The 23052-nt window shown below is 52.1% G+C and overlaps 2 protein-coding genes across 6 annotated transcripts; both read right to left on the bottom strand.

The window, feature by feature from the left end:
• Nucleotides 1–3389: 3389 nt before the first annotated feature.
• ZBTB22 (zinc finger and BTB domain containing 22) lies at nucleotides 3390–6139 on the bottom strand. 2 transcript variants are annotated; one of them, XM_029585039.1, is made up of 2 exons: nucleotides 5982–6139; nucleotides 3390–5526 (listed from the first exon to the last, which is right to left on the bottom strand). In XM_029585039.1, the coding sequence occupies exon 2, from the start codon at nucleotides 5499–5501 to the stop codon at nucleotides 4074–4076; it is 1428 nt and encodes a 475-aa protein (XP_029440899.1). In that variant the 5' UTR covers nucleotides 5502–5526; nucleotides 5982–6139; the 3' UTR covers nucleotides 3390–4073. The 2 variants fall into 2 exon arrangements, with proteins under 2 accessions (XP_029440899.1, XP_029440900.1); XM_029585040.1 differs by lacking the exon at nucleotides 5982–6139 and adding an exon at nucleotides 5820–5964.
• A 672-nt stretch (nucleotides 6140–6811) lies between these two features.
• On the bottom strand, nucleotides 6812–22960 carry DAXX (death domain associated protein). 4 transcript variants are annotated; one of them, XM_029584163.1, is made up of 8 exons: nucleotides 22809–22960; nucleotides 17415–17858; nucleotides 15922–16735; nucleotides 15064–15314; nucleotides 14772–14946; nucleotides 10522–11854; nucleotides 9755–9926; nucleotides 6812–9079 (listed from the first exon to the last, which is right to left on the bottom strand). In XM_029584163.1, the coding sequence occupies exons 2-8, from the start codon at nucleotides 17604–17606 to the stop codon at nucleotides 9020–9022; spliced, it is 2997 nt and encodes a 998-aa protein (XP_029440023.1). In that variant the 5' UTR covers nucleotides 17607–17858; nucleotides 22809–22960; the 3' UTR covers nucleotides 6812–9019. The 4 variants fall into 4 exon arrangements, with proteins under 4 accessions (XP_029440023.1, XP_029440025.1, XP_029440024.1 ...); XM_029584165.1 differs by lacking the exon at nucleotides 22809–22960 and having other exon boundaries at nucleotides 9769–9926; nucleotides 17415–17606; XM_029584164.1 differs by lacking the exon at nucleotides 22809–22960 and having other exon boundaries at nucleotides 15115–15314; nucleotides 17415–17606.
• Nucleotides 22961–23052: the final 92 nt, after the last annotated feature.

The raw sequence follows: 23052 nt of genomic DNA, 5'->3' as shown, positions 1-23052 counted from the left end.
CTTGCCATACTGGTCCATCAAGCTCAGCACCTGTTTCCAACAGCAGCCAATCCAGGTCACAAGTACCTGGCAGGGTCGCAGGTGGTAGAGAGATCCCGTGCTGTGTGCTTAGTCCAGGGCTAAGAAGCGGATTTCCCCCCCCCCCCGAGTCCACCTTAATAATGGTTTATGGACTTTTCCTCCAGGAGCTCGTCTGAACCTTTTTTTTTTTTTTTAAACCTAGCCACCCTGAAAGCTTTTACCGTATCCTCCGGCAATGAATTCCAGAGTTTAATAATGTGATGAGTAAAACAATATCTTCTCCGATTTGCCCCCCCTAGACTTTGAATGGCATTTTACCTGTTCCACTCCTCTCAGCCTAGAGGACCACCGCAGTCCGCCCCTATAATAAAACCACAGGTAAGAGTAACAGAGCCCAGGACCATGGACAGCCACAAGATAAGAGAAAAACAACCGGATCACAGAGGGCAGGGGCTCACCCCCCTATAATAATCCACTAATGGCCACGACTCGCCTCTACAATAAGCCACGGGTAACAAAGAGTAACAGAGCAAAAGCACGACGGCCATTAGTCTCCCCGATAATTAGCGAAAGGCAGCCGAGAGCTAAAAATGCAGACCACAGACGGCCACAGCCCGCCCTTATAATAAACCACAAGAAGGAGACTGGCAGGCAGACCACCGACCTCAAGTATTAATGCTGTACTGGCGAGGATACTCTCACGCCGGGTTTGCGACGTGCTGGCGAACGAGGCATGTTCTCACACCGGGGGGGGGGGGGGGGGTGAGGGGGGCTTTTAATGTTGCACCAGCGAGGGTGTTACGCTGCAGGGGGTGCTGCGAACGCTCGCACCCTCAGGACCAGGATCCCGCACCCCACCGGTCATCGCACAAGCAGGGCTCCCCAGAAGTAGCTCAAAATAACGTTTGTTGCACAGCTCTGGCGAGAAAAGATATCAAACTTCCCATCTCCTCTGGTGGCTCACCTGCGAGCGGCGCTGCACAGGTGTACGTCCGTTTGGGGGGGGGGGGCTTGGTCACTACACGCCCCCCCCCACCGAGGGCGCAGACCCAGGGGGAGAGGAAGCAAGGGCTGCAGGATTCCCTTGTAGCCTCTGAGAAGCAAGCCCCTCTTATCGCCCTACAGGGAATGAAGGCAGGGGGGGGGGGGGAGGACTCTCTTGTAGCCTCTGGCAAGCAAGAGTTGGGGGAGCGATGCCTGGAGGAAGCTCCCTTTATAGCCTCGGGGGAGGCTTCCGTCGGGGAAGGGGGGGGGGGGGGGGGGAAGGTACAAAAATCTGTTTTGACTTTTATGTATGAGAGAAGTCAGCGTCCGTAGCTCCAACATCTGAACGTGCAAGCCCGAGGAGGGTGCGGCCTTCTCTTGCAAGCAGCGTAGGGACCGGGGCTTTCTCCTGCCCTTGCTTCATAGCTCTTGTATAAACCAAGTGTGTGTGTGTGTGTCTGTCTCTGTCTGTCTGTCTGTCTGTGTGTGTGATATTTTCTAATCAATACTGGCTTCCGGACTAGGTGGGGGACCCTGGGGAGGGACGAGGTCTGTGCCTTGAAAGGATCTCACTTTTTCTCCATGCTCGGAGGCATTTAACTAGGGCAGAAAAGGTCGTTGCAGGTCGGAGATCAGCGGAGCCTTGCACAAAACTCGCCTGGACACAGGTCTGTCCACAGCGAGAGGCTCCGTTGCGCTCACACACAGAGGGCCGACGAAAGCGTGAATCCAATCCTCCTGCTCTCCGTAAGGTCTTCCCGGGCCATCTGATTATCACCATGCACTCCCTCAAAAACCACACATCCTCGGGCCTTATCACATCCTGCAGGGAATAAACAGTTTCTCCTGTCATTTCCCACCCCTACCATCTCGTTATAACATCACACCCAGCAAGGACTGAAGACCCATCCCCAGACGCTGCTTATCCCTTTCTATCAGCCCAGCACACGGTGCGGGGAACAAACCACAAGCCCAGATACTTCCAAGCCCTGTATCCGGCTGCAGAGACCAAAGAACACCTCCCCGGCCTGAGACGGTGAAGGAGACGGAACAGAAACGGCTAAAGACAAACTTTAATCGAGTTTTGCAATCTGGCAAGTTACCGCAATCTAAATTTAAAGAGAGACCATGCTCTTTTCTCCGCCGAGACCAGATCGGATGAAACGCACCACCAGCGGCCGCTCAGAAGGAATCGCCAACAGCTACAACGGCGTCAAAATACTCCAGGTTTAAGCACGAATAACCCCCTTGCTGGGCTTCCGTCGTACGACGCCGCACACACACACAGAAAGCCAGTAACTGGTCACCCCCCCCCTCCGTGCTGAGACTGCTGCGATGCGACGCCACGGGGCCTCCGGCCGAGAGGATAATCCCGCAGAAGTCGCCGCTCGGGCTCTGTTTTGCTAGGACGGCAGCAGGGGCAAGGGACGGATGCTGCTGGGCTCCCTAATCTTCCGAAAGTCTGCCACCCAGGCCAGGCCTCCGGATCTTCCTCCCCGGCGACGCAGCAGACCGAACGCGGCGGGTTTCGCGTGAAAAGACCACCAGAGCCCGTCCACGGAGTCCAACCTTCCCCACAGCTCTGCAGGTGCAGGTGCCTTGTTCCGCTTTTGTGCCCGGGGGGGGGGGGGGGTACCAAGTCCACCTGGGCCGGGCGAGAAGACGCTCGGCTTTTGAAGCCAACCCTGCAGCGGCGAAATAAACCAAATCCCTCCCCCCCCCGATCCACTGACTGGCTCAGAACTGCTGCATCAGCACATTTCCCCACGTTTAATTGACGTCATCCAACCCACCGATCTAATCCCGGTCACAGGTACCCGGCGGATCCCATAAGGTAGATCCACTTCCTGTTGCTCACTCCCAGGGATAGCGATGGCTTTCTTTAGTCTGCCTGGCTAGTGTTGTGCTGTGGGCTTTTCCTCCGGGAACTCGCACAAACCCCCTTTTTAAACCCCGCCGCCCTCACCACGCCCTCTGGCAACGGATTCCACAGCTCGATCGCGCGCTTTCTAGGATCTGCTTTTCGAATCTGCTGGCTTGTTAGGAGCGTCCTCTTCTTTTAATATTATTTGCAAGGGTAAACAACCGTCCTTTACTGACCCGTTCGGGAATTTATAAACTTCTATCGCGTCCCCTCTCGGCCGTTCTCTTCTCCGAGCCGACGAGCCCTGGCCTGCGCTGCCTCTCACCGTTAGGAGATGTCCCATCCCCCTTCACCACTTCTGTCGCCCTCCCCTGCACCTTTTCTAGTTCCGCTCCGTCTTTCTTGAAGACGGGCGGGTCCTTGTCCCGAATGTACATTTTCCAAACGGGGTGCGCAGACCTTAACCCCCCTCCCCCATCCCCCCAACACACATTTTCTTACAAAGAGCCACAGACAGGAGGACAGACACGGCTATTCATTCACAAGTAACAGAGAAAATACAGGAGCCGGGCAGTGGATAAACCAAAGAGCTCTTTAAATACCAGACAATAAAAACTTAAGGAGACGCTGTCCTAACAAATCTCTCCCTCTACTTTTCTCCATGAACTGCTACGTCACCAGTTCCAGGTTCTTTCTGGTCACCCCACAGTGGAGTCTCTGACACGGAGGTGCGACCTCCCTCCCCCCCCCCCCCTCTCAGTCCCTTCATCCCCTCACCTCCCCCCCGGCCCGCAGCTCTGGCAGGAAGTCACAGTGTTGCCTGCTGGTGGCCCATGGAAGATACGAGATTGCCCCGAGCAGGTGGTGTCAGATGCGTTCAGGCCCAGCAGTCAGAATAACGGGGGCCAGCGGGGAGAGGCTGCGACAATCGCTCAGCAAGTTCAGAATCGTACCGCTGGGGAAAACACTGACTCCCCACCCCCACCCTACCCTCTGAGGTCCCCAAGTGTGACTAGGGATGGGAGGTGGAATTATATACATGTATATATATATATATACATACACACACATCACCATCATAGGCAGCTTAAGGGGAAAATAAGGCGGGGCGTGTGAGACTTCTCGGTCATGTGACAGTAAAGGGGGGGGCGGGATTGGGAGCCAGTCTGGTCACATGACAGGGGAGGACGGGTGGAGTGGGGGCTCAGGTGCTCTCTTCCTTCTTGACCATGGCCATGCGGTGCCGGTGCTGGCAGTGCCCCTTGTGACGCATAAAACTGTCCCTCCACATGAACTTCTTGTTGCACACGTCGCACTCGTACGGCTTCAGGCCCGTGTGCGTCTTCATGTGCTCCGTCAGGTGATGCTTCATCTTGAACTTCTTGTTGCAGACGGGGCAGTCGAAGGGCCTCAGGTTGAGGTGCATGTTCACGTGCCGGTCCCGCATGCTCTTGTGGGAGAAGGCCTTGCCGCAGTGGCACATGAAGATCTTGTTGCTGTCGCCGGAGCCGCCGCCGGCGCCCCCGCCGCCGCCCCCCCCGCCCATCTGCACCGCTCGGTGCTCCGCGGGGGCCTGCGGCGGGAACACCAGGATCTGGTTGCCCTGCATGTCCATGGGCATGAGCGCCCGCTGCGAGAAGGGGCCGGGGCTCTCCCCGCCCGCTTTGTAAGAGAAGTCCTCCGAAGACTCGCAGAAGTTCACCTGCTCCTCCAGCCGCTGGTCGCCTGGCACGGAGGCCTTCCCCTCCCCCGTCTCGCCGGAGGTCAGCGTGCGGATGTCGCTGATGCTGAGCGGGTGCCCCAAGCCCTCGGCGGGGCCCGGCGTGTCCACAGCAGGTGGCGCCGCCGCCGCCGCGTCCACCGGGTCCTCGTCCTCCTCGCAGGTCAGCACCAGGTCTTCCTGGGACTTCTCCTTTTTCACGTAGACCCACTGCTTCTGGGGCATGATGCTGGGCTGCACGTACGCGGGCCGACGGAAGTTGCACTCCCCGTCGCTCACGTCATCATCTGTCTCCACGATGAATTTGCTGGTCTGGAACGCCTCGCTGTAGCGCCCGGAGCTTTTCTCCGCCATCGCCCGCGGCTGGAAGAGGATGTCCTCGTCGTTGGCCTCGGAGCCCTCCCGCTCCGTCCGGGCGTACTTGCCGTGCTCCGGGGCCCCAAAATCCCGGGCCTCCCGAGGGCTGAAGTAGTTGCTGCTGCTGGGGGACTGGTTCTCGCTGGCCCGGCTCGAGTGGGCCCTGGAGGTGGCACGGCCCTCCTTCAGCAGCTCCGAGCACTTGTCCACGATGTGCCACATCTGCAGCACGCTCCCTACCGTCAAGTAGTTCACGATCTCATCCGTCACCATGCTCAGCTTCCCCGTGTAGGCCGAGCTCAACACGGTCTCAAAGGCCACCGGGTCCATGACGTTGGGCAGGACAATGGAGTTCATGTTCTTCAGCAGGACTTGGTCGTGGAAGTAAGGCGAGGAGGCTGCCAACACGGCCCGGTGGGCCTTGAAAACCTGACCCTGCACGTGAATGGAGATGTCGCACAGTTTGCCTTCAATGCGCTGCTGGTTCAGATTCTCCAGTAAGGCGCTGGTCATCTCCGGGAAGTCCACGTGCACGATAGCGCTGTAGGAATCCATCGCATGCACCTGGTCCTCAAGGCCTCTGGAAGAAGAGGAAAGCGAGGAAGTCATTGCAAGATTTGTGTGTCTCCATCTCTCACTGACCTGGCAACCCCCAATTCTCTCCTCCTCTGCTCTCATCATTCCCTCCCACAGGCCTCTATGTCTCCATCCCCAAACCCGGACCTGTACATCTACAGCTTCCACCTCCAACGCTGCATTTCCTTGCAATTGCCTTACAGTGCATGCTGGGATCTGCAGTCCTGCATTGTTTCACTGGCACAACCTTCAGGGTGCATTTTGGGACCTGAAGTCTCTCTCTCTCGCTATTCCTACCGCAGGCCGCAAGCCGCAGTCCCCTCAGCGGCCGTGGGGCAGGCCGGGAGCTGTAGTCCCCGCGGTGTCTCCCCCCCATCCCCCGCGGGGCAGGCTGGGCTCGGGGGGGCGGCTTCTGGATTTAGGGACGTGGGCCGACATTCTCCTCCTCCCGTCACTCACCGGCGCCTCCCTCCGTCTGCGCGGCTCTTCCCGGGCCCCTCGCTCCGCCCCCTCTCGCCCTCACTCCGCCGCGGCCACCGCCGCTCTCGCCATCTTGCTTTGATTCTCTCCCTCCTCCTTCCCCATGACGTCTCCGGCTCGCGCTCCCCTCAGCCCCACCCCCTGGTTAAAGGCGCAGGCGCCGCCTCTTCGCCCTCTCGGCGGAGACAAACCCTTTGCCTTTAAGGGCTCTCATAAAGGGGCCCGGGCGCCGTCTCGCTGAGCCTCGGCCACCTGCTCGGGGGTGCGCTTTAAGACGCGGGCCACGCCCACCTAGCGCGAGAAAGGCGCTCGGATTGGCCCGCCGACGAACCAGGTGGCCTTTTGGGCCGATTTTTCATTGGCCTTGCGCGGACCCGCCTCCCGAACTCTTGCGTCCGACAAGAAGCGCGAGAGGAGCCCGGAGCGCCGCGATTGGACCGTCCTCTTCTTCCCCCCTGGCCAATCGTGCGGGGCTCACGTCCGGGGTTTTCCGCGGGTGGCGCTGGCTGTTGCTAACCCCCCCCCCCCCCCCCGAGGGCTCTGCGCAGCGATCAAGCCACGCCCCCTCGGGACCGGAAACCTCGCCGCTGATTGGGCCAGAAGACGAGCTCCTCCCTCTCCCAGTGGTCAATCTCAAGACAGGGCAGGCATCAAATCAAATCAGCTGACACGCACTGGAGGCCTAGAAAACCACGTGACTGTTTTGGTTTTTTTTTTTAAAGGGAGCTGGGCATTTAAAAGGAGTCATGTCAGTAACAAGAGCCTGACAGCTCGGTAAACTTGTGCAGGAGAAAAAATATGAAATACGCAGGAAGCAGAGGGAGATGAGGCAAGGTAGCTGTGCTAGAGCCAGGGCTTAATTTTGGGGTGGGGGGAGAACAGGCAGGAACCAGATCCTACACTTCTTTTCAGCTTAAGAAGGCAGAGGAACAGGGATGTTCTTCTTTTAAAGAGGAAGCCTGTATTTTACTGCCGCGTAGGGAAGAGGAGGAGAGTTGCTGTAGAGAGGGTGGTTTTCCAGGGAGAAAAGGAGCTAGAGCACTACCAGGAATAATGGGGTTAGACTTAAGGGCTTCATGACCACTGTTGGGATGGGTTGGGGAAGGAGCACTGGGGAATTTATGGGGAGGCTTGGGATGGAGGATCAGGATTTGGGGAGGGGAGGGGGTTTAGAGAAAGATCCCCATTCTTTATATCCACCTTCTCCTCATTACCCCAGTGAACCTGCATCCCCCAACTCCTAGCTGTCCCTCCCCTAGCAGTGCTTATCAACTATGTCGAGTGTGTGTTCTGGTACGTGTGTATGAGAGTTAGTTCACACCCGCCCCTCTCCATCCCCTCCACAGTTCCATTTCCTTTACCTACAAATGAAGCCCTGACTAGAGACATTCAAATGCCTAGACAGGACAAGAAGCAATACTATTTTAAAGGAAAGGAAGTTCTGGAACAGTGCTTCCAAACCAATGTACCATGGCAGTGTTACCACTGCCCGATGCTCCAGACCTGCACCTGGGCTCTGCTCGCAACACCTCATAACAACAAGGGACACCCGCAGCGACTCCTAAACATGTAAGAGGCTCCTTTCTGAGAACACCTATACACATGCATGCCACCACTTACTAGCAATGACATGAGCCCCGCCGCAAGCTGGGCACAGAGTACCTCCTCACCTTCCAGCCTCTGTCTTTAATTCCCTGGGTGAATGAGCTAGGGAGAGCACATGCCGAGCACTGGATGTGATGCATTCTGAGGAACTTTGACAGCCACATGCAGCAGCCGAGGTAATTAACCAAGCTGGCTGCCCTCACCACACTGACTTCCCTCTTCTGCTGCCCTTGTATGAACATGCATGAGAAGTATCTGCATACATAGCTGGTGCATACAAATAAATCTCACGCGTATTCATTTGAGAAATATCCTGAAAATCTGACTGGCTTGCGGGAGCCTCAAGGACCGGTTTGAGTACCCCTGTTTTAGTCCCATGTGCGTTAAGTGAAGTAAGGGGACGCAAAAAAAAAAACTGCCCGACTCTCAAGACGTTATAAACCACCCTACCCACGATCGACTAGGAGTCCCTTCCAATGCTGCAGGAGAGGCTGGAATGGGAATGCATATCCCAATTAATAAGAGGAGGGCTATCATAAATGGGTCATATTTCACTGTAGAAATCTTACAAAAGATTTTTATTTCGTAGAATTATTCTGGAGGTATCGTAGACAGCTTGAATGAAGAAGAAAAAAGTTCAAAAAAGGTTGCTAGAGCAAAGATCCCGATCCCCTGACACGAACCGTGTTTCACCATAGGGCTGTCTGAAAGGGGGGGGGGGAGGGGAAAGCTATCGTAGGAACGCTCAAATAAACACCAGTGAAAAAAGAGACGTAAATCACATCACAGAGACAGAGAAATACTGACGGACTACAGGTGGCACCTCAGGGTACAGGGTACAGTCAGTCACGACTTCTCTTGTCTCCAACTGCTGGAGGGGAGGCAAAACCCAGCCGTCTGGACTGATCCGGGAACGTACAGGGAATGGCCCGTCTATGATATGACCCTTCCCTCCAACCGCTTGCCATACCTGGGAGCAGCCCCTTGCACCTGGGGGCACCTCTGCACGACAGACTGTGCCACAGCCACTGCCCTTAAGGACTCTCCCCGGCAAGAGGATAAGAGTAAGAAACAAATTTATTCTCTTTTTCTTTACAAAAAAATCCATCAGAAAAGCAGGAAGTGCATGACACAGTCTCAGCACTGAAAAAAAATCTTATTCCATGGTTTCCTCTTCTCAGCTCGTTGCCTCCGCTGAGAAGCACAAAGAGACCCCAGGAAAATGTCACTCTCTGCGGTAAACGTCAAAAGTGCTCCGCACGCCATCCCGGCCCTCTGGCTCCGAGGAGTCCCCCCCTACAATCCATTTTCTTTAGCAAAAAGTTAACCCTCCCCACCCCACCCCCCCCCAAAAAAAAAAAAAAATCCACTGAAGAGCTTCCACGAATCTTCACCATTCACACAAGATGCCTTCAGTCGGAGTCTGAGAGAATAATGATTTCCTCCGGATCACACTGAGTGGCTGCATTCATCTGGCAGAGAGAGGAGGAGGAGGAAGAGTGAGCAGTACAGTGACAGGCAGTGACCCCCCCCCCTCCCCCAGAAACTGCTCCAATTCACACAGGCGAGGGCAGGTATTACCCCCTATTCCCCCCAGACACGGCAATGATACGTGGAAGGGGGGGGGACGGGACGTGCGCCAAACCCCCTGCCCCCCGGACACTGCCACAATACTACACTCCCCCCCTTCCTTTGCACAAGAGAAATAAAACAGGCGACACAGGTACCAACCCCCATCCACCCCACAGAAACAATACATGGGGGGGGGGGGGGGGCACAGGTACCATCCCCTCCCCTTTCCCCGACGTAGCAACAATTCATAGGGGGGGGTCACAGGTACTCCTTCCAAACACCAACAACGCACAGGAAGATGCAGGTACCCCCCCTGCTGCCCCCAGACAAGTGACACCTACGATATCTCTCTCCCCACCTGGACATCGGAACGCACTGCTTCCCTCAGACACTGAAATCACACACACAAAGGGGGGATTCACATCACTTGTACCCCCCCTCTCTCTCCTTCAGCGCTCATGCACAGCCTCTTATAGTCCTCCAGAAAGGAAAATCCTGCCGGGCTTCCCTCCTTTTTCTCCTAAGCGGGGGTGGGTGGCACCCGGGACCTCTCTCCCCTCCATGGCGCCCCTCACCTTTGCAAGCTTACTGTGCTGCAGGAAACTCTGCCGACTGCTGCTCACGGAGCCGAGCGGGGACAAGTCCAGGGTGGGAAGCAGGCCGGCAGGGGAGTGGCCGATTCCCTGCAGGTCCAGAGGCGGATCAGCTGCCTTCTCCCCCGAGTCGACGCTTCGTGCCTGCTCGCAGCTAAAGAAAAGCAGAGTTAGGGTGCCAGCAGGCCCTTGGGGGGGGGGGGGGGGGGGGGTCCTAGTCTCATACAGGGAACCGTTTCAGCGAGGGCGGAGAGTTTGGGGCACGCGTTCCCCCCCCCCCCCCCCCCCCGCACAGAACCCGCAGCGCGAGACGCTGCCAGGCTGCATGTGATGGTCCTAGCTGCCCCCTTGCGATCTGTGCCATGTTTAACCTACGTGATGGCGCTCTGTCCCATATGAACTGCACTCCCTTCGTGCCGTGCCTCTTCAGCCTCTCTGCTCCGTTCTCTCTCTCTCTCATATTATTACTGGGGTAGGACGGCACTGCCTCTCTGCCACATTCACCCACACTCCGCTCCCCGCCACCGTGGCTCTGCATGGGTTATGCTCAATCCCCCAACACCTCCCCCTCCCCAATCGCACCGTGCGCTCCGTGCCCGGCCCTGCCGGCACAGATGTGTTTTCCCGCACGTGTCGCGCTCGCCCTGTTTGCGCTCCCCTCCCCCCCCCCTCTCCCCGTATTCCGCAGACGGCTCCCAAGGTTATCTGCCCTCTCCCTCCCAATCCCAGGCACGCGCACACCGCCGTACCTGTGCGGCTCCCCCTCCTCCGTCCTGATCCGTTTATGGGGATGGCCGCTTTGGTGGACGGAGCTCCTCGGACATCCGTTGAGGTTTGTGCTGACGCAGCCTCCATTTTCCAGCGGGGAGTTGCTGGCCTCTCTGCAGGGCGCCGCAGGTCTGAGGGATCCCGACAGAGTTCGTTTCCTGCGAAACGCCGTCAAAGAAGGCTCTTCCGGTCCTGAATTCAGCCTGGAGCCATCGGCAGACAGAGGTCTCTTTGGGACCTGAAGAGATGACTCCCTGGAGCCCTCGGCAGACAGAGGTCTCTTCGGGGACAGGAGAGCTGCCATAATGCCCGATGGATCCAGAGAGGCAGCAGCCGGGGACTCAGCAGCCTCACAAGGGCTTAATCGGTTTTCTCCAGACGACTCCTGGGGCGTTTTCTCTTGTACCCTTGAGGTAAGCTTGTTTATGTCCGAAGGAGGCTTGGAGCTGCTACATGCGGATAAAGGTATCTCGTCGAAGTTGGAATCTTCCTTAGATGCCTGAGTCACTGAGGACACCATCTGAGGTGGCAGGATCACCGAACAGTTACTGCCGTGGTGGCATGGGGAGGCTGGGGACGGGGAGCAAGTCAGAGGAGCTGCCCGAGAGTCATCGGCAGAGCCTGCTGGGGACTGTGAGAGAGGGTCGCTGGGCTCGGGAACCTTCATTTGAGAGCCTGGCAACGATGTCGGAGATGTGTCTGTTGCAGAGAACGATGCCTCGGGACATCTGGAATCCATGGACGCATCCAGTAACTCTGGAGACATGGCTTTGCCTAAAGCAGCCGGAGACTCCTCCGGCTCCCACCAGGGTGGTGTCTGAGTCTTCGGATATCCCACAGTTTGTGACTCACTGGAGTCCGATGGCGGGGCCTCAGTCTCCAGGTCAGTCTGCATGCTGGCTGAATCGAGAAGCGGCTGGCTCATCGGCCCTGTTTCGTGAGCCACAGCTGCCTCATCGCTCTCAGACGGGCTGGGGGGCGCCGGGTCCTCCTGCTGCATATCCTCGGGGCTGTCTCCGTCCTCAGCAGCTCCCTTGTTCTCAGGCGCTGGAGTCTCCCGACAGGCTTCCTCCCGGTGGCCATCTCCGTCGTCGAGGGCTTCCTCGTTTTTTCGGAGCTCGGGCTGGGTGCCCTCCTCGTGATCTTTTGCATGGTTGTCCAGGCAGCCTTCATCCTCTTCCTCCTCTTCTTCCTCCTCCTCGTCGTCGTCTTCCTCCTCGTCATCCTCATCGTCGTCATCGCCACCGGAAGAGAAATGGGGCTGCTGATTGTCCATCTGCTGATCGCCTTCAACCACCTCTGTCAGCTCATCCTCTGTCGGAGGAAGAGAGAGAGAGGAGAAAGTTTCAAAAAGGAAAAAAAAAATATGGTGGCAACAGAAGGGGGAAGGAAACTCTTTCCAAGCCTATACCAGGATTCTGGCGTGTGCTGCATACCTGAAGGCCCTTCATTTCCCCTTCCTTCCTAATCTGACTCCTCGCCGGCCCATGCCACGGAACCTGTCCCTCTGCGGGCCTTGTTTCTCCTGGATTTTTCTGTTGCGTTCCCACTCCGTTAAAGCCCCTACTGCCGACGCTGTCCCCTGCTTTCTCTGGCCTAGCTTACATCTGGGTTTACATTCTACCCCCCCCTTACTGTTCTTTGCTGTCCTGTGTACATCCCACGCCGGTCTGCTGCTGAGCCATTTTATTGACATCACAAACAGAACACACATATAAATTATTTAAAAATTTCTCGTCCCCCGATTCAAATAGAACTGCCCCGAAGCCATGCACAAAAGAACAGGCGTAATTAATCCTTCATCTAAACACAAACACGTAGTAAACAAAATACAAAATTAGAGAGAACACAGTTCTAAGATCAGCTGCTCCAGGAAGCAGTCCCTTATGGCATCTAAAAAAATCTTGCTAGATCGTCCCAATGAGACATCGATCCAGTCAATGTCGGGGATAATTTAAAATCTCCCATCGTTCTTGAATTGCCAAATTTTATTTGCCTTTCCAGTGTCAGCTGGCATTTCGCAGCGTGTCTTTTTCCATCTTGGCCACTGCTGTACTCTCACCCCTCAAACATGGAATTTCTATCTGTAAGGGTTTCACAGTGCATTTTGTCCCCCCCCCCCCCCCCCCCGGGATTTTTTTTGATCACGTTCGACTCTTATATATATGGTGCCACCCCCTCCACCGATTCGATCTGCCCTGTCACATTGACATAATTTATACTCCAGTATCGCAGTGCCCCATCGGTTATCCTCCTACTGCCACATTTCTAAAAAGTCTCTGATGTCTGTATCCTCAGATAATGCCATACGTCCTGACTCTCCAACCTTACTATTCAGACTCCTGCTATTCACATACAGACATTTTAACTATGTTTATTTGTAGTTTTATTTCTGATTTGTATTCATAACCTGATTATTTGCAAAAGATACAGGCAGTGTGGAGGCTAAGAGAGAATTTGAAAACAAGTTGGCCGTACAGGCAAAAACTCACAGTAAAAACTTTTTTAAATATATCTGAAGCAGAAAGCCTGTGAGGGAGTCAGTTGGACCGTTAGATGATCAAGGGGTTAAAGGGGCACTTAGAGAAGATAAGGCCATCGCGGAAAGATTAAATGATTTCTTTGCTTCGGTGTTTACTGAAGAGGATGTTGGGGAGGTACCCGTAATGGAGAAGGTTTTCATGGGTAATGATTCAGATGGACTGAATCAAATCACGGTGAACCTAGAAGATGTGGTAGGCCTGATTGACAAACTGAAGAGTAGTAAATCACCTGGACCGGATGGTATACACCCCAGAGTTCTGAAGGAACTAAAAAATGAAATTTCAGACCTATTAGTAAAAATTTGTAACTTATTAAAATCATCCATTGTACCTGAAGACTGGAGGATAGCAAATGTAACCCCAATATTTAAAAAGGGCTCCAGGGGCGATCCGGGAAACTACAGACCGGTTAGCCTGACTTCAGTGCCAGGAAAAATAGTGGAAAGTGTTCTAAACATCAAAATCACAGAACATATAGAAAGACATGGTTTAATGGAACAAAGTCAGCATGGCTTTACCCAGGGCAAGTCTTGCCTCACAAATCTGCTTCACTTTTTTGAAGGAGTTAATAAATATGTGGATAAAGGTGAACCGGTAGATGTAGTGTACTTGGATTTTCAGAAGGCGTTTGACAAAGTTCCTCATGAGAGGCTTCTAGGAAAAGTAAAAAGTCATGGGATAGGTGGCGATGTCCTTTCGTGGATTGCAAACTGGCTAAAAGACAGGAAACAGAGAGTAGGATTAAATGGGCAATTTTCTCAGTGGAAGGGAGTGGACAGTGGAGTGCCTCAGGGATCTGTATTGGGACCCTTACTGTTCAATATATTTATAAATGATCTGGAAAGAAATACGACGAGTGAGGTAATCAAATTTGCAAATGATACAAAATTGTTAAGAGTAGTTAAATCACAAGCAGATTGTGATAAATTGCAGGAAGACCTTGTGAGACTGGAAAATTGGGCATCCAAATGGCAGATGAAATTTAATGTTGATAAGTGCAAGGTGATGCATATAGGGAAAAATAACCCATGCAATAATTACACAATGTTGGGTTCCATATTAGGTGCTACAACCCAAGAAAGAGATCTAGGCGTCATAGTGGATAACACATTGAAATAGTCGGTTCAGTGTGCTGCGGCAGTCAAAAAAGCAAACAGAATGTTGGGAATTATTAGAAAAGGAATGATGAATAAAACGGAAAATGTCATAATGCCTCTGTATCGCTCCATGGTGAAACCGCACCTTGAATACTGTGTACAATTCTGGTCGCCGCATCTCAAAAAAGATATAATTGCGATGGAGAAGGTACAGAGAAGGGGGACCAAAATGATAAGGGGAATGGAACAGCTCCCCTATGAGGAAAGACTAAAGAGGTTAGGACTTTTCAGCTTGGAGAAGAGACGACTGAGGGGGGATATGATAGAGGTGTTTAAAATCATGAGAGGTCTAGAACGGGTAGATGTGAATCGGTTATTTACTCTTTCGGATAATAGAAAGACTAGGGGGTCACTCCATGAAGTTAGCATGGGGCACATTTAAAACTAATCGGAGAAAGTTCTTTTTTACTCAACGCACAATAAAGCTCTGGAATTTCCCCGCAGCTTAACACCGCCAGAACTGAAAGTGCCTCGACGTTCTTTATATGACCTCATGCCCCCCCCCCCCGCGGCTTTCTTCCCCGATCGTACCTGGTGCCTCTTCCTCCTCTTCCTCCTCAACCTCCGACGCCTGCTGGCAGTTTTTCAGTTCCTCCTCTATGTCCGTGTCCGAAGAATCCTCCTCCTCCTCCTCCTCTTCCTCCTCCTCCTCCGACACGGGGCAGCGAGCGTCCTCGCTGGTGGCGGCGGCGGCGACGACGCTCTCCTGAACGGGGACAGAGAAGCGGGCAAAAGGGGGGAAGGGGGGGTATCAGGAAATGCGGAGGTTGGAGTCAGCTGCTCGGTTTACAGGGCAAGGCCGGGGAGGGGGGGGGGGTCGCACCTGGGGTCCTCCCCGGACGGGCCGATCGGACGCGGGGCGAGGCCGCTGTACCTGGGCTTTAGCGCCTGGCTCCTCCTGGTCGGGAGCTGCTTTCGTATTCCTCTCCTTCCTCTTCCTCCTCTCCTCCTCCTCGCCCTCGTCCTGCATCGCCGCGTATTTCCTGATGACGTCGTCCAGGCTGTCGATGGCCGTGGAGCGGTTTTTCTTGAGGCGGTGCGCTAGGCTAGGGTCGGAGAGCGCTGGGTCGTACCCTGTTGGGGAGGGGGGGGGGGGGGGGGGGGGGGAGGGGGGAAAAGAGGGGAGAAAAAAAAAAAAAGAAAGCAACAGACCGAAATCTTCTGTTTAATCTTCTTAGTGCGGGGCTCCCTGTAGCTAATGGAGAAAAGCAAAAATCCCTTTGCAAGCTGTAATTTTTTTTTCTTTTTTTTTAAATCGGACCAAACATGGGTTCCGACATCTGTGCGTCACCCGTGAGACCCGGAAACGCCACAGCTCCATCTCACCAACTTTTGATATCATCGGTACAATTACAAATGATCACAGCTGTCAGAGGAGCCCGTTCGGTGCTTTCTAAGAGAGAAGACGCACAACCTTGAAACGAAGATGGCGTAGAACAGGTCAAGGCCACCAGGCTCGCCTTCCCCGTCTGCTATACCGCCCTGGCTCTGCGATCGCCGTTGCCCTGGCTTCCGTGGAGCTTTCTAAATTTCGTTACCGTTAACCCTCTTGTAAGGCCGGCGCTCGCGCACAGATTATAAGCATTTTATTCCCGTGAGCTTCTCGGGGCTTTTAATCGCGTGGCGGCCTACAAACACGTTAAAATAAAAATAAAACCCCCCCATCAATAAAGATACGCACCAGGCTTGTACTCGTCGGTCAGATGGCTCCCGAAGTTGTAAATCATGTCCAGGTGCCGCCTCTCCTGCAGCCGGTTGCCCACGTCCCGGAAGGCGTCCTGCGCCATGCTCTGCATCTGCCGCTTGGCCAGGCCCAGGCTGTGGCGGGCGCTGGCCTTCTGAATGACCTTCAGGATGTCCCCGTAGTCCGGGAAGTTGTCCGGCTTGTTGATGAACCTCTCCACCCGGCGGTTCACCTCGGGGTAGCGGGTCCCGCGGTAGGGGATGCGCTGCTCGATGACGCGGCCCGTCAGGCTGCAGCACCTCTTCAGCTCGCACAGCTTCTCGAAGATGCGCATCAGCTTCCTCTTCAGGCGGCTCTCCTGGATGTAGGTGGAGTCCTGGTCGTCCAGCTCCTGCAGGTCCAGCTCCTTCTCCTGCAGGCGCCGGATCTCGCCCGTGTACATCTTCAGCAGGCTCTCCAGGTAGCGGATCTGCCTCCTGGAGCCGGTCCGCTGCCTCTCGCCGGCCTCCGGGGACCGCTCGGGGCTGGGGCCTGCCTCGGCCGCGGGCTCTGTGGCGCCCTTGGGGGCAGGCTCGGCGCTGCTGAGCGCCAGCTTCTTTTTCTCCGAGTGGGCCTTGAAGATCGTACAGAGCTCGTTGATGTAGACGTACACCTTGCTCTTCTTGTTCTGGACCCGGGTCAGGCAGCGGCCGATCACGTTCCGAAACTCTGCGGAAGACAGGAAGTCAGGACTGGCCTTCTGCCGCCGCCCCTTCAGGTACGGTATCACTTCTGGATGCTCTGAGGTGAGCTGGGAACAGAACTCCACAAACTGGAAAAAAAAAGACAAAGAGAAAGCGACAAAAGACTGACATAGCGTTGAACACAGTCCACTCCTGACACACAGTGTGTGGGCATTGTACCCAAAACGCCACTCTCGGAGGGGATTCCCTGGACCTAGATCATCGCTGCCCGGGACAGGCTGGAAAGAGCTCTGGTTACAAATGATGTTCCCAACACTGCTTGCGGGAGATGAGGAAATGGCAGATGAAATTTAATGTGGATAAGTGCAAGGTGATGCATATAGGGAAAAATAACCCATGCTATAATTACACAATGTTGGGTTCCACATTAGGTGCTACAACCCAAGAAAGAGATCTAGGTGTCATAGTGGATAACACATTGAAATCGTCGGCTCAGTGTGCTGCGGCAGTCAAAAAAGCAAACAGAATGTTGGGAATTATTAGGAAGGGAATGGTGAATAAAACGGAAAATGTCATAATGCCTCTGTATCGCTCCATGGTGAGACCGCACCTTGAATACTGTGTACAGTTCTGGTCGCCGCATCTCAAAAAAGATATAATTGCGATGGAGAAGGTACAGAGAAGGGCTACCAAAATGATAAGGGGAACGGAACAGCTCCCCTATGAGGAAAGACTAAAGAGGTTAGGACTTTTCAGCTTGGAGAAGAGACGGCTGAGGGGGGATGGGGGGGGGAACAGAAAGCTCACCTCCGCAAACAGCTTCTCATTCTCCGTGCTCAAGGTGCCGGCGCCTCTGGTGGCCCCGAGCTGCTTCTCCGCACCATTGGTTTGAGCGCCAGGAGGGTGGGGACGAGAGTCCGGGGAGCCGCCTCCCAGCGGCTCCCGATCCTCCTCTTCGTCGTCGTCCAGGATGATGATGCTGCCGTCTGGTTTCGCCATGGGTGCGGCGGAGTGGGGGGGGGGGGGGGGGGGGGGGAATTTGCAGGAGACGAGAAGGGCGGCAAGGCAATCACTGCGCAAACATCTTCCAAGGCGGTAACCGGCTGCCCTCGGGCGCTCTCTCTCTCTCGGGACCGGGCACCCAGAAACGTTACCGGGCGCGTCACAGCGGACAGCTGCGCCCCATTCTGCAGAAGCGGTAAAGCGCGGCGCCTCAGCCGGACAGAGACCAGGGATGTCCAAAGAATGCACCTGCAGGGAGAAAGGGAGAGGGCCCCTTAAAAGATCTACTAACGACCAATCAAGCTTTCCTAGCACGGGAGGCCGGGCAGCCTTCCCCTCCACGTCCGACAGGCCCTGGAGCGCCGCAGAGAAACCGAACAACGTTCCCCGCTCTCAGCCGCTGCCCTACAAACTGTTCCTCTCTCCACTTTCCAACTCCACCCCCTCCGTCATCTACTCCTTAGCCGCTGCCGCCATTCCCTCTGCCTCTGGATGTTTGTAATTCCCCACAAATTCACCTGCCGGCTCAAAAAGCCCTTTAAATACTGCTTGCATTTAGCAAGCAACATTCTTGAGAGTGCGTCACCGGGTGTGACCCAAGGTCTCAGGAGCTCAAGTCACGCCAGCCAACCCACTGTTGTGCATATGTATATATACACAAAATCATCTCTACGTATAGGCGTGACTATAGATTATCCTCTCATAAGGCACTTTTTCAGTAGTTACCTTTAAATTCAGTGAAGATCCATGCACGTTAAAAAGGTGGCCCGACGCGGGTCTGTGTTTCAGAGTTGGATCTGTGTTAGGAGTTAATCAACATTTTCTTTCCCAAGTTGATGTTCCACCATAAGTAACTCCCACGTGCTCCTGGCATAGCTTCCCACAACGTGCTGCGTCCTAGGGTCCGATTAACCTCGGACACAGATCCAACCTCGAAACACGGACCCGTGTCCGGGCTCCACCTTACCCGCACGCATCTCCACCGGACTTTAAAGATTACCGCAAGTACTGAAAAAGCGCCTTAATGAAGAATGCTAGTATTTTAATTGCGAAACAAAAATTTACAAATAATAAGACTGGACCTATGATTATTTATAAGGCTAAGAAAGCATTTGTGTGCTGGCAGAGGTCTGTAATGTTGGAAGCAAGGATAAGAATTAGATGTAATGAACGTGTTTACACCTCGGGTTCTTGTTTATGTTGTTAATAATCCCCCTTGGTATTTCACATCATTACTCTGCGAGAATATGTTCGTACACAAGTGCGTGGCTTTTCATCCAGGCCTTCCTCTAAGATTCACTCCTTCCAGGACTGTGTTATACACAAGGACTCAAAAAAAGTCTTCAGCTTTTCACAAATAGATTTCCCATGCCGTATCCTATGGCTTCTCCAGCTGCACATTCTGATTCACTGTAAGCTACTCAAACGCCTCTGTCCATTTCAATCCCCCTTGAGACTGACAGCGGGAAATGTTGGAATATTAAATGTCCATAAATAAATATAGGGGTACAGACAGGTGTATATGTACACTGCTGTACGCATGGATGTGCTCATGCAGGAGTTTGCACATGTATGGGTATACACATATGTGTGCAGGAGGCAGGGGGTTGTGTACCTGCCAGGTACTTGTAGCCTGGTTTGGCCTCTGTTGGAAACAGGATGCTGGGCTTGATGGATCCTTGGTCTGACCCAGTATGGCAATTTCTTATGTTCTTATATCTATATCTACTGGACACATCTACTCTGAATACAAAAAGTACACTATTGTATGTTATATTATATAAACCTAAAGGTAAAACTGCACTAATGTATCATATTAAAAAAACGTATAGAAAAAAATCTATCTATATATATGTATGTATATACACAACCACCTCTATGCATAGGTGTGACTATAGATAAATACTGAGGAGGGGGGAGGTTGTGCATATGCATATATATGTATGTAAGTATATACAAAACCATCTCTACGTATAGATGTGACTATAGATAAACAAACACTATATATATATATGTGTGTGTATATATATATTTATTTATTTCTATACCGTCATTCATATAAAATATCACATCGGATTACATCGGTAACACAGAAAAAGAGGCAAAGTTACAAGGAACAGGGGGAAATAACTTGGAAGTAGGAGGAGTCAGATTTAAATTGAGATTAAAGAAGTAAAGAGGTAAGGGATGACCTGCTAGGACATAATTCAACTAACTGGAAAGGCAAAAGGAGGTCAACTGTTAGTCCAATGGTTTATCTACAATTAAGAGGGTAAAAAGGTACTTAAGTAGGAAAAGGAGGGAGGAGCGATGAAGACTGGTAAAAGCGATAGGGGCATCGTGATGAAGGATGTGGCTATGTGAAGGCTTGTTTAAACAGCCAAGCTTTTAGTTTAGTTTTAAAGGTTTGGGTACAGTGTTCCAGACGTAGATAACGTAGGTCCTGCTAAGGAAAAGGCCCATTCTTTGGTAGAAGTGAGGTGGAACAGCTTGGGAGATGGTGTGAGGAGGGATACTTTGTAAGCGGATCTGACGGGTCTGTTAGATGCACAGTACTGTAAAGAATCATTTAGCCAATGAGTGTGTTGGTTGTGAAGTGACTTGTGGATGATAGCAAGGCTCTTATGGATTATTCTAAAGCGGATAGGGAGCCAGTGGAGATCTTTGAGGATAGGGGTAATACTCAATGCATAGGTGTGATTATAGATAAATAGAAATAGAGGTGGGGGAGGTTGTGCATGTGTGTGTTTTTGTGTGTGTATATATAATATGGATATGAATGTATGTAGATACAAAACCACCTCAATGCATAGGTGTGATTATAGATAAATAGAAATAGAGGTGGGGGGAGGTTGTGCATGTAAATGGATGGATGTATATACAAAATCACCTCTATGCATAGATGTGATTATAGAAAACTAGAAATAGAGGTGGGGGGAGGTTGTGCATGTATATGGATGGATGTATATACAAAATCACCTCTATGCATAGGTGTGATTATAGATAAATAGAAATAGAGGTGGGGGGAGGTTGTGCATGTATGTGGATGGATGTATATACAAAACCACCTCTATGCATAGGTGTGACTATAGATAAATAGAAATAGAAGTGGGGGAGGTTGTGCATGTGTGTGTTTTTGTGTGTGTATATATAATATGGATATGAATGTATGTATATACAAAACCACCTCAATGCATAGGTGTGATTATAGATAAATAGAAATAGAGGTGGGGGGAGGTTGTGCATGTATATGGATGGATGTATATACAAAACCACCTCTATGCATAGGTGTGATTATAGATAAATAGAAATAGAGGTGGGGGGAGGTTGTGCATGTATATGGATGGATGTATATACAAAACCACCTCTATGCATAGGTGCGACTATAGATAAATAGAAATAGAAGTGGGGGAGGTTGTGCATGTATATGGATGGATGGATGTATATACAAAACCACCTCTATGCATAGGTGTGACTATAGATAAATAGAAATAGAAGTGGGGGAGGTTGTGCATGTATATGGATGGATGTATATACAAAACCACCTCTATGCATAGGTGTGACTATAGATAAATAGAAATAGAGGTGGGGGGAGGTTGTGCATGTATATGGATGGATGGATGTATATACAAAACCACCTCAATGCATAGGTGTGACTATAGATAAATAGAAATAGAGGTGGGGGAGGTTGTGCATGTATATGGATGGATGGATGTATATACAAAACCACCTCAATGCATAGGTGTGACTATAGATAAATAGAAATAGAGGTGGGGGGAGGTTGTGCATGTATATGGATGGATGGATGTATATACAAAACCACCTCTATGCATAGGTGTGACTATAGATAAATAGAAATAGAGGTGGGGGAGGTTGTGCATGTATATGGATGGATGGATGTATATACAAAACCACCTCTATGCATAGGTGTGACTATAGATAAATAGAAATAGAGGTGGGGGGAGGTTGTGCATGTATATGGATGGATGGATGTATATACAAAACCACCTCTATGCATAGGTGTGACTATAGATAAATAGAAATAGAGGTGGGGGAGGTTGTGCATGTATATGGATGGATGTATATACAAAACCACCTCTATGCATAGGTGTGACTATAGATAAATAGAAATAGAGGTGGGGGAGGTTGTGCATGTATATGGATGGATGTATATACAAAACCACCTCTATGCATAGGTGTGACTATAGATAAATAGAAATAGAGGTGGGGGAGGTTGTGCATGTATATGGATGGATGTATATACAAAACCACCTCTATGCATAGGTGTGACTATAGATAAATAGAAATAGAGGTGGGGGAGGTTGTGCATGTATATGGATGGATGGATGTATATACAAAACCACCTCTATGCATAGGTGTGACTATAGATAAATAGAAATAGAGGTGGGGGGAGGTTGTGCATGTATATGGATGGATGTATATACAAAACCACCTCTATGCATAGGTGTGACTATAGATAAATAGAAATAGAGGTGGGGGGAGGTTGTGCATGTATATGGATGGATGTATATACAAAACCACCTCTATGCATAGGTGTGACTATAGATAAATAGAAATAGAGGTGGGGGAGGTTGTGCATGTATATGGATGGATGGATGTATATACAAAACCACCTCTATGCATAGGTGTGACTATAGATAAATAGAAATAGAGGTGGGGGGAGGTTGTGCATGTATATGGATGGATGTATATACAAAACCACCTCTATGCATAGGTGTGACTATAGATAAATAGAAATAGAGGTGGGGGGAGGTTGTGCATGTATATGGATGGATGTATATACAAAACCACCTCTATGCATAGGTGTGACTATAGATAAATAGAAATAGAGGTGGGGGGAGGTTGTGCATGTATATGGATGGATGTATATACAAAACCACCTCTATGCATAGGTGTGACTATAGATAAATAGAAATAGAGGTGGGGGGAGGTTGTGCATGTATATGGATGGATGTATATACAAAACCACCTCTATGCATAGGTGTGACTATAGATAAAGAGAGGTGCCCCGCAGCCCGTCTGCTGAGTTTGGAGGGTGGGGACTGGTTATTATTATTCGCGGGAAGGATGGTGCTGGAGTGACGAGGCGGAGGGACTACAACAAGGAGGGAGGAAAAAGAACCGGGATGGAGATAGGATAGGAAAGGGAAGGGGAGGGGGGGTTAGGGCGCCTCTCACCGTTTGCCGTCGCGCGCACTTCACTTCCGGTCTCCCCCTGCGGGAGGGGGGAGGGGGGAGACGCTGCTGTTCCGCTACCGCGCGCGCGCGCGCTCCCCAGACGCCTCGTCGCGCAGGAAAAAAAAAAAGCGAAGGCTCGGTCACACAGAAGCCAGCGCGCAGGAGCGGAAGTAGTGGGAAAAAAAACAACACTGCTTCCGGATTAAGAGTCGCTCCTCCTCCCTGCCCCTCCTGTGTCGTACGT

The sequence above is a fragment of the Rhinatrema bivittatum genome, chromosome 19, assembly GCF_901001135.1.
Source record: "Rhinatrema bivittatum chromosome 19, aRhiBiv1.1, whole genome shotgun sequence".
Classification (NCBI taxonomy): domain Eukaryota; kingdom Metazoa; phylum Chordata; class Amphibia; order Gymnophiona; family Rhinatrematidae; genus Rhinatrema; species Rhinatrema bivittatum.
Note: the sequence above shows the minus strand (reverse complement) of the source record. Positions and strands in the feature narration are given on the sequence as shown.